General features: G+C 45.6%; 1 protein-coding gene and 1 long non-coding RNA gene across 2 annotated transcripts; one reads left to right on the plus strand and one right to left on the minus strand.

Moving 5' to 3' along the window:
• Nucleotides 1–4,139: 4,139 nt before the first annotated feature.
• On the minus strand, nucleotides 4,140–6,331 carry LOC147429529 (uncharacterized). Its single transcript, XM_086495785.1, has one exon. It carries the CDS (start codon nucleotides 5,005–5,007, stop codon nucleotides 4,342–4,344), a length of 666 nt encoding a protein of 221 aa, XP_086351911.1. The 5' UTR covers nucleotides 5,008–6,331; the 3' UTR covers nucleotides 4,140–4,341.
• LOC147429530 (uncharacterized) lies at nucleotides 5,879–7,901 on the plus strand. The gene is made up of 3 exons (XR_015185886.1): nucleotides 5,879–6,011; nucleotides 6,139–6,216; nucleotides 6,325–7,901. It is a non-coding gene; the product is annotated as an uncharacterized LOC147429530 (long non-coding RNA).
• The last annotated feature ends 3,468 nt before the right edge of the window (nucleotides 7,902–11,369 follow it).

An 11,369-nucleotide genomic window follows, 5' to 3' on the forward strand; every position in this document is an offset into this window, starting at 1 on the left:
GCGACGCTTTTTGCGACGCCGGGGGATTAAAAAACCCAATGTATTTCCGTCGCTATAAGCGTCACAAGAGTACACAACCTCTTGTAGTGCCAGATGCGAGATCCAAAGATGTGAAGTAGCATGATTGGCCTAATTGATCCAACAAGTCATCCAGACAGGGATAGACGTCATGTTGGGTCACCTTATTAACAAACCTGAAATCAACACAGAAGCGGTATGTACCATCATCCTTATGAATCAGACGAGGCTCAGATGCCCAATCACTATGTGAAGGAATAATCACGCCTTGTCGGAGCATATCTTCTACAGCGTGATTTATATGATCCACCTGAGCTGGAGACCTTCTTCTCATAGGGGTTTTAACAGGGGATGCATTGCTTGTGCAGATAGAATGAGTGAGGGGAAGATTGATTGTAGATGATGTGCTGATTTTAAGAAAAAGGGAAGGAAAATTGTGCAAGAGGTGTCGAATGTCCCTTGTGCGTTGAATAGTGTCCAACCTTGTGTGCTGTGTTTGAACAAAGTTTGGTCCTGTGTGAGAGGAGATAAATGGCATGGGTAAAGTTTGGTCCTGTGTGTTGTGTTTGAACAAAGTTTGGTCCTATGTGAGAGGAGATAAATGGTATGGGTAAAGTGTGCGAGAAACTTAGTGTTTGAGTGTCAAAATTAAGATGTGCTCGAGTGGACACAAACCAATCACACCCTAATGTTATGGGAAACAACTGACGAGGCAAGACATAGAACTTATGTTGGAATTGAATTTGACTGATGCAAAATGATAAGTTGACTATAGAATTGGAATGATAAAGCATCTGACTATTCCCAAACAATATAGAGATTGGGTCGGCTGTTTGTGTATGAAGGTCTAAGAGCTGGACTAAAGATGCACTAATGGATGAAATAGTACTACCTGAGTCTAAAAGGGCTTCATGAGAACTAGATGCTATCTGAGATAAAACTGAATAGACAAGACGACCAAAAGAAGTTGCGGCTTGAATGTGCCGTGAATGGGTGTCTTCCAGCATCCATTCACTTAGATGTTTCCCGGAAGTTTTGCCAGAGTGGCAGCATCGTTGAGCTGAACTTGTACATTTTGAATTTGATTACAGGTATTATGAGCTTGCAATTTCTTACAATGCTTATAGACATGACCATAATTGTTACAATGAAAGAACTTTAGTCTCCCTTGTGCATCTCGATCTGGTAAGCTCCTCCGAGATGCAAATTGCGTATTCTGAACATCGATCTCCATGGGGGTTGGATGGTCAAGATGAGGTCATCCAAGCGGGGTAGGCTGTGAATGCATTGAAATTGCCTCTGGTTGGCTATTGTTTTTGATGCACTGTGCGATTTGAACTGCATCATGAAATGTGGTCTTTGACACGTCGAGTAATGTCATGCTACAACCTTGGCCAAAGAAAGTACAATTTCATATCCTCCGATATGGAGGGGTCAGCACGTAACAACAACTGATTTAACTTCACAACGAACTGTGCAACTGGTTTGTGTGATTGTTGTCGAAGAGTATTTAACTATTGAAGTGCGGACTGAGTGATGTTCTGGTGGGCATAGTTTTGTACTAGATGTTGTTTCAAAAATGCCCAATTACCTTTAATCTATGGAGATTGCTGCATGAACCAGGTGGCCGCGACTCCTTCGAGTAGTGTCTGAACTTCCAAAGCCTTGCGCTGCTCATCCCACTGATGGTATTCTGCAACATTCTCGAGATGGTAAAGCCAAGTGAGGACGTCTTTAGAGGGTAAACCAAAGAAAGTACAAGGGCGGATCTTGGGATCTGTGTGTTGTTTCTGAGTGTGTGTACATGACAGATAGCTAATTAAAGATTGATTGGTGTGATTGACCTGCTGTAAGATTGTGGACATAGCAGTAAGCATGTGATCTAAGGGTGGCTAAGGCTTTGAGGGAAACTCGGGGTTCATAAAGGCGTCTTCATACTGAGGGAAGGCAGGAGCTTGGCGAGGGGACGTGACACGGCTCATGGTGGATAGCTGAGCGATCAGAAGTGTGTGCACCTTGATGAGTAATGGGGGTGGGAGAGTGGCCGCCGCCTCCACCAATGTGAAATACTGTGAACTTGGCTCAACTTGCCTTCTCTTCGGCTGCTCCATTCCTTTATATCTTAGGGTGGGTTCAGACTACGCAGCAGAAAAAAACTGCAAAGGGGTGTCAATGCTCCATGGCAAAAGTTGATTGGTTGAAGTTGAGGCACTCTTCCGTCGGGCGCTCCATTTTTCTTCCGACCCCCCCCCCCCCCCCCCCATTCGGAAGAGTTGATGGCCTCTCTCAACTCCCTTTGCTTTTTCATTGTTCCGCCTCCACACTGTTCACACTAGGCGGCGCAGATTTGCGAAGACTTCTTTCTTCCGTCGGCTCATTCGGAACCCAGCCTTATTTGCTATACATGGCAAGAGCTTACAAGGGCAATCCAAGAAGTGCAACCTACCGACTCTATAAGGGGTATGAGCCTCTTGGAAACGGCCACGGGATGGGGACCCCCCACCTAGACACGTTAGCCCCACTCCACGCACTCGTGCACCATGGGGGCTCCACGCAAGGTTCCCCAGGGCACGCTATGACCCTCCTTGAGTGCGGGGGAGCTTGGGGCTACGTGGGGCTAGGCACCCGGAACGCGAGACCCTCGGAACACACCACGGCCGCGGACCCACGGAACGGACGCGACCCGAGCCGGCCACGGGCCGAGCCGGGCTTTTTAAAGGCAAACGCGCCAACCACGCACCTCCACATGACGCGCCCAACTTTGGGCCGTCACACTTGGTATCAGAGCCCCTTTTCCGCGACGCGCCCAATCCTGGGCCGTCACACTTGGTATCAGAGCTAAAGCCTTCATGGTGTCATGACGACCAAAGCTACTTCAACCTAAAGACTGAATCTAACCAAGTAGCCTTATCCGATTCAAGATTCAGCGATTGGAAACCAAAGCCGGTGTCAGCCTAAGTCTACAACGCGCGTCAAAATGACGGTAAGTTTCCTTGCAACTTCGCAAGGGCTGCATTGCGATGGACTTTACTTCAAATTCGGCTTTCAAAGAAGTCTCCGCGCGGGCCAATGCAGCAGGTGGCTCCGCGCACCTCGGGTTACCTTTTGGGGAATGCTCAAGTATGGGGAATTCTACTTGGGTATTCAAAGCATATCTTTTTCAGCCTTCTGCCAAAACACACAAAAATACACACACTTTATTCCAAAAATTCCAAAAACAAAGCATGCTATCTACTTGCATTTCGGGTACAGTTTTCCGCACGTTACACTATATGCACCCCTTAGACCTTTGGCCTATGCATAGCCAAGCTCTCTTTTCTCCCTTTGTTCGATGAGGACGTCGAACTTTCTTCAACCGGGGCTGTATATAAGGGGTATGAGCCTCCCGGAAACGTCCACGGGATGGGGACCCCCCACCTAGACACGTTAGCCCCACTCCACGCACTCGTGCACCGTGGGGGCTCCACGCAAGGTTCCCCAGGGCACGCTATGACCCTCCTTGAGTGCGGGGGAGCTTGGGGCTACGTGGGGCTAGGGACCCGGAACGCGAGACCCTCGGAACACACCACGACCGCGGACCCACGGAACGGACGCGACCCGAGCCGGCCACGGGCCGAGCCGAGCTTTTTGAAGGCAAACGCACCCACCACGCACCTCCACATGACGCGCCCAACTTTGGGCCGTCAGAGACTCCTAACTACTAACTGATTGGCTGTGTGTTGCCTGCCGGTGATCCCCTCACACTATTATAAAAGGGGAACGGATTTTGATCCCCTCCCCTTGTACCATGGCAGCATCTCCTTGCTCCGGCCAGTGCATTCTGTAGAAGCCCGGCAGCACGAGAATAGAGAGAGAGAGAGAGAGAGAGAGAGAGAGAGAGAGAGCACCTAGATTTGAAGTCTACATTGCTTTGATTGCATCGTATTACTCATTTGTGTATAGCTAGCATCGTCTGGAGTCTCATTGCCGTGCTGTCTCTTTCTCTCCCAGTTTTGCGTTGCTTGTCTTCCCTCTCGTTTGACCTCCTGTGCCAATTAGAGGTGCTGCTCTACACTATGCATACACACACAGAGACGTGCAGGTACTCGTGCAGGAGACGGTTACACACAGAGGCGCATATGGACAGATGCAACCGCTCACATTATTTGGGTTGGAGACCTCTATTAATAGAGGTTGCCTTCAGATTACAAACGACACAATAACGTGTCAAAGCCTTGCGGCTTATTTCCAACACTCCCCCATAAGCAAAAGGCTTTGATATTAGGAGAGAAGATGCATTGCAGGTTTTGTTCTATATGCACAATGCACTACAAACATGCTCAGCTAGTTTGCTTTAAGCTCTTGAGATCCTTGAGAAAGTTGAGTTGTTTGGATGCATTCTTCATCTTGCATCTTGGCCGGTTTGGGTGTTGGTAAGGATCTTTTGGCCGCCGCGAAGGGGCATCGGATGCTCGAGCTTGATCTGCTACATTTCTCCTCCTCAAGGGAGTGCATCCGAATGAGCTGAATGTGGGGATTGCCCACAAAGAAAGCAGCAACAGTTTGTGTTTTTGATGGTGAGGCATCCCTGTAGCGCTTGGGAATGACCAGAAAGCCTACCAACATATAGAGAATGGAATGTTCAGTTTGTTGCCATGAAGAGGCTGTGGCTCGAAGCTCGGATGGTTTGAAAGTAGCTGACGAGGCTGAAGTTGACGGAGCCGTAGTTACCGGCTTTTTTGTAAGCTTCGGGGTTGTCGAAAAGGAGGTTAGAACCGGGGTTGCCGATTTTGCAGCTGTGTATGTCGCTGCCGCAGTTGGGGTTGCCAACGAAGAAGAAGGGGAGGCCAGGGTTGCTGGTGTGTGCATGGCTGGGTTTGCCAACATTGCAACAATTGCTTGCCCATCATGATTAGGGTTAGAGGATCTGAGATGCATTGGAAAAACCCAGAGGTTGATTCTTTTGTTGCTTGGATCCTGCAGCGTTTTCGCCAGCTCAGAGGCTGACATCGCTTGCCCAGTTTTGTGCAGGTTACTAAGAGGGTCAGAGGCGGATTCTTTGTTTTGAGAATGCAGCTTGAATTTCTCTGCTTCGCTTGTGGCTTGCCCTTGAGGGAATTGATGAAGGTCAGAGGCCCAAGAATATTGGAGGAAGAAGTCCCGTGCGAGGCGAGGGCCACAATGGGGATCGCCTCTGCAGCCATATTATTGGCGAGGAATTTTGCACGGAGCACAATAACTGTGCAGTCACTGTGCGCAGCCAGGTGGGATGAGATGATGGGCGGCGTCACAGGCACGCAGGAGCGCTATCTACTCGATGATACCATGTGGAAATTAGAGGTACTGCTCTACACTGTGCATACACACACAGAGACGTGCAGGAGACGGTTACACACAGAGGCACATATGGACAGATGCAACGACTCACATTATTCGGGTTGGAGATCTCTATTAATAGAGGTCGGCTTCAGATTACAAACGACACAATAACGTGTCAAAGCCTTGCGCCTTATTTCCAACACCTCCAGCTCCAACCCAACCTATGGGCCTGCAAAGGAAGGTGAAGCAGTCGACCATGATCACGGACAGAAATTTAAGGAGGGTGTCAACATGATTACGAGGTCAAACTGGGATTTCTAAAAGTGTGAAAGAGGTAAATTTGCAGGGCAGATTAGCGAGATTACTCTCTCTCGCTCTCTCTCTTTTCACATAGCCCTCCATTTCACAAGTAGAGCTCGGTTTCTTAAAGAGAAGAGACTCCTTCTGTGCCCCTTGCCAAGAGAGCATCCCTTGCTACCGTCCAGCTAGATGAGTTCAGATTTTACACCCCATCCCCACCGTTTTCATGTGGTTCGTCATGGCTTGTCATGAACTTCAAGCAATGGACAGCCCATGATGGTGACTTTACAGTCTATCGATCTTCCCTATTCTGTCTCTGTAATGCTCACAAACAGTCTGGGTGGTCAACCTCTCTTGCTCGACCACATCTCCAATCAACCTCTCTTGCTTGACGGGTAAGGTTTGTATCTTTGCCAACGTCTGGGCCGGTGCCTGGAGCACAGGCATGTGATTCATGGTTATCTTGAGCAACGTATGTGCACATGTTTTGTGAGTTTCTCTCCTATTTTTTTGTTGTTACAGTGTCTCTGTCGAAATGGACCAGGTCATGACAGGGCCAAACATGGAGACAATAAAATCTTCATCATGGAGGCAATCATGGTTGGTTAACTGTCCAGAATTGATAATTGAGTTCTGTTTCATGCTCTTCCTGTCACGTACAATGTGTTGTAGTTCTCTCAAAACTCTCTAATGCCTATCTGTATCAAGACCAGGAGAACCCATGATCAATGGTAATTTTCCCAAATGATCGGGTGCATCCAAGGGACACCTCTTGAGTGCTAAAGGAAACTCCCTCTACAAGTAAGTTGCGGAAGGATATTTCTGTCTGACCATTCAAGTAAGGAAACTTGAACATGCCCTCTGGTTTGGATTCCCCAATGCAAGGGGCTTCAATAATGATCAAGTTGAAAACCACCACATCAGCAACATCATGAGCATGGGCGAAACAATTGATCACCCCTTTTTCCACACAGATACATGAAGATCAACAAGCAGCTCGGATGAACGTCAAAGAAGAACGTCCTTAGTCAAGCCAGATCCAAGCAAAAGGGGCGCATGACAAGAATGAAGAAACCCAATGAGTGTAGGTTGATGGGTCTCTTGCAAATTTTATTACAGAGGTAGGCAGCTCCATGCAATTGTGGAAAATGTAGAGATATGTTGGTATTTGTGTCGATGCGCGCAAAACACAAAGCCCATGTTGAGAGCGACTATGGCAGCAAACTGTAGTTTGAAGCTACAAAGCAGGGATTTATTTTGAGAGCCATTGTGCAGCCTAGGCTTGGCCAAAGTCATCAAGATTCTATCCAAGTGGCTATTGTGCCCACAACAAGAGCTATAAGTGTAAGAAGGTGATGCACGGGTCTTTTCTGGCGTGATATTGTGCATATTTGCTGCAAGGGGTAGCAAGCACCAGGTGTGATTTTTTGTAGGAAGCAAATTCAATGTAGGTGCCTTTAGAGGTTGGCCAATAACAACCCAGATTGATTTCAAAGGTTTCATGTCCATGGAAGTGTGACTGAGCAGAAAACTGTGGGAAAATGCAGCACCATTTGCCCTACTATATGGCAACCAATATAATCGTTGAGTCCCTCCATATCACCTTGCACATTACTCATGCCTCTCTACTCGCCCCTCCGCATAGGTGATGCCATATACGGGATGGCAAAGAGAAACAAGGGTTGTTGAAAGAAAACGGAGTTCTTGGGCAGTGCCTTGGTCCACATGTATGGCAAATGTTGTCTCAAGGAGTGCATTGATTGGAGGATATGCCGAACTTGGGTAGGGCCAAGGAGCTCTAGACCAGTTTTAGCTGATGCAAAGAGGGAATCTCTCATGATGCAATGTTATCTCAAGGAGTGCATTGATTGTAGGATATGTCCAACTTGGGCAAGGCCGAGGAGCTAAGGCGTTTTTCAGCGGATGCGAAGCGAGGGTGTCTACCCAGATGCAATCACATATGCTCTAGGTCTTTTCAGCTGATGCAAAGATAAGGCATCTGCCATGATGCAATGTTTTCAACCATTCCCATCTTGCATGCCCACCATTCCAACATCGACCTCCTCTGGGAGGTATGGAAGAGTTTGGAAAGCAGTTTGGAAGGCCTGTTTGTAGTTTCATGCCCTTACAAATGCAATCTGTGTATATGAAAGGTAAACTATTCTGTTCATGCACTTATAAGCTTTTGAAACTTTTGCGTATCACAAGAAAAGGTGTCTTTCCAGGACATTTGGGTACAATGTTTCATTTTGATAATCGGCTATTGAATACTTGGAAGCTAGAAAGCGATAGCACTTGCTATTAATTTGAGCGGAATAGTCAAGTTTTCAAGGCTAAAGTTATGTCATGGATCACACTTAATGTAGAGTATATGAATATGATTAGGGCTTTAAAAAAAAATTTGGAGTATTTTTAGCCTTCTTTTTGGAAAGATGTGATGGCTGCGTCAAATTGTTTTCTAACTTCAAATATGCCTTTGCATGGTGATACTCCGAAGTAAAGGTATATGTCGACAAATATTCAAGTAAAAGAGGTAACATTTGCTTGAGGTTTTTGGTTAGATCTCGACATCTATTTAACTTTCTTACTTGTATTCAACAGTGAAAGAACTTAGGGTAACTTAGGCTAAAAATTGAAAGACAAAGGCCAACATTGGAGAGAGAGAGAGAGAGAGAGAGAGAGAGAGAGAGAGAGTACATGCTTTATGAATTTGCGAGGAGCAAGAGTCTTGAGGGTAAGAGGGGCCATGCCACCGCACAAGAAAAGCAAGCATGCTTGCATGTGTCAAATTAAGGATCTATACTACTATAATGGGGGAAGGGAATCTGGCCCCTCCCCTCAAACACGTGGCGGTTTCTCTTCAGTCTGACGCACTCAGGCTGTGCTATGAGAGAGAGAGAGAGAGAGAGAGAGAGAGAGAGAGCTAATTAGGTGTGGTCTATACAATCTGGACCGTCTGAGAGCGTAGGGTGCGTGCATGCTCCACTATCAAAGCTGAAGAATCGTGTGTGTCTGCCGACAACACCGTCTGGGGGGGGGAGGGGGATGGATGGACAATGCCAATGGATTAGTGAACAATATGCAGCATTGGATAGATGCGACGATAGTCAAGGGGTGAGGCCATTGAGGATTGTATTGCAGGTGCTCCCTGGACTGACTCTCATGCTAATTCAACCACCTCTTGCACCTACCTTTAAACCACAAAATGATCATAGTGCCCATGGCGCTCCCATGACCTCGCGGCCTGCCCCTGAGCATATATCATGCCAAGTCCCAAAAAACTAGTGTTCGGGAAAAATAATTAATTTCTCAAGGAAAAATTACCGAAATACCTCTCTAATTTGAGGAAATTCCCAAAATACCTCTTAAATTTCAAAAATTCCCAAAATACGCCCAATATTTTGTCATTAATTCCTGCCCGTCAAATTAAATTTCTCTAAAGATATTAAAAAATTGTAGCTTTTCATAAGATGACAGGTCGCCTATCAATACAAGATGCTAAAACTAGACTCTGAGTTGGTTATGTAGGCTTTGGAGATGAATTGCTTCATTAGTTCTAGACACAACTGCCTTTTTTGTGAGGTAATTTGTGACAAATTACATTCTAAGAACTAAAAAACGGGTCTCAATTGTTAGAAAGGAATGAAGATTAGAAAATATTGAACAATTCAACCAAAACAGATACAAGGGTATTTTGGGAATTTTTGAAATTTGAGGGGTATTTTGGGAATTTCCACAAATTAGAGGGGTATATTGGTATTTTTTCCTTTTTTCAAGCATAAAATTTTCCTTTCCTTGAATTTGCCAAGAGGACATTTAAGAAAATTAGGTTCCTTAAACAGGTTTTTACACTATTTTTCTCTACTTTAGGACGGAATTTCTCCTTTTCCCCTTGCCCTCAACCGGCATTTTTGAAATTGAAAACGGCACGATATTAAGTTGAGACACATTTTTCTTGCACACTACCCAAAACAAAATCGTTGGCGCTCATAGGGGACCTAGCCTGTAGGCTATAGTGAAGACTACCGAGCTAGGCTCTTGCCACAAGACTATCATCACCTTTTTGCGTTCAGAGTAGCTCCTAAGAGGGCCTTCTTGTAGCCTTTGAAGGCGCCCCCCGATTGAAAAGGTCTACCAATAGGCTCGTTGGTGCAAGAGTTGGGGGGTGGTTCAACCACCCTCCAAAAAGGCCTCCTGCCTCTGAGAGAGGAGATTGCGTGTTAAGTGATGAGTTCTCAATTTATTGCCTCGCCGCCATTAATGAGCCCCTTCATGTTAGAGGGCCATCTATTCTAGCTACGCTTTTAGCATAACTATGAATAGGCGCTCTAAGCGAACCTAAGAATGGGATCCAAAGAATTTTGCTGAGAGAGAGAGAGAGCCGAAGAGGTGACAGAGAGTTTCACACATGTCTTCCTATAACATGCAACATATGTGGGCACAAAGGAGAGTCAGGAAGGTGTCAAATCCCATTGCAATGCAGACGGAGAGGATAGAAGCTTGAGAGGGATAATGAGATAGAATCACATTTGGATTCTTCCAAAACTACGTTCCAACTCTCCAATGATGCATCCCTTTCCAAATGTTGGATAGGTCAGCATGGTGATGACGGAAGGTTGGTTCGCACACTTGATAGGTGGGGTTCAATGTGAGGTGATTAGGATGAGCACCAGTGCATCCAAGGCTGGTATGAGGACATCCACATAGCACCACCAGAGGCGATGCCGTCATCGAAGGCGGCACCGTTATAGTAGTAGTTTTTAAAAAACTTTTGATTTTATTTATGTACATCATTTTAAAATTAAGTAAATTTCATAAAAGCATGGAACAATGCATATAGGCAAGGCCACCCCTTTATATAGAGTAAAACTCTTATGTTTTACCAAATGCAAGAAGCTTTTCATTTTCTACACCCTTCACTTTTGCATTTTAAATGGACTTTTTTTTTTCAAATTATGGAGACCTAATCACTTTAGAAAACTAGAAATCTACATTTGTTCTAGCTACTTGGTCCAAAACCCCAAAAACCCATTCATTTCTCAGATTTTGTATAAATCCTAAAGGAAAAGAAGCCTCCCCTTGCCTCGTCCACACAAACCTTTGCCACCTCTCTATCTCCATCTCCGCCATCGCCTTCACACAGACAGTTTCTCTCTGTGTTTTTTTCATCATGCTCATACATATCAATTGTCTCTCTAATTGTGCCATTTGACTGGGCTATGGCTCTAAACCATGCCCTCAGACGACAAGGCTCTCTGTATCTTCCACCACCTAATTAGGATACCTAGCATCACATCCTTATAAAGCCACTAAAAATTGTTGATGAAGCACCATCGCCAAGGACCCTCACTATGACATTACCCCTCAAATTGGAGAACATTACCCCTCAAATAGACGCACAAAAACAAAGGAAAAGCTCAAGTCAAAAAATCTCGGGGGCGGTAATGCTCGAGTCAATGCTGCGGTAATGGTCCTTCAGCAATGCACGCGGTAATCGGCCCGGCTATATTTCCGCTCTTATTTTCGCCAGATTTACCACAAGGATTACCGCACTTATTACCGCGCACGCGAGTATTTATAAAAAAAAGCAGATGACCATTTGGATGGTCCTTGGTAGGACCCATCCAAATGGTCATTTGCATTTTTTTTCCTATACATTTAATAAATAAAAAAATAACAATTTCATTGCACAAAAACTTTGGACCAAAATCAAATGTTTAATTATATTGGAGAAACTGTTCATTACAAAATTG

The sequence above is a fragment of the Adiantum capillus-veneris genome, chromosome 22 (genome assembly GCF_014529385.1).
Source record: "Adiantum capillus-veneris isolate H3 chromosome 22, ASM1452938v2, whole genome shotgun sequence".
Classification (NCBI taxonomy): domain Eukaryota; kingdom Viridiplantae; phylum Streptophyta; class Polypodiopsida; order Polypodiales; family Pteridaceae; genus Adiantum; species Adiantum capillus-veneris.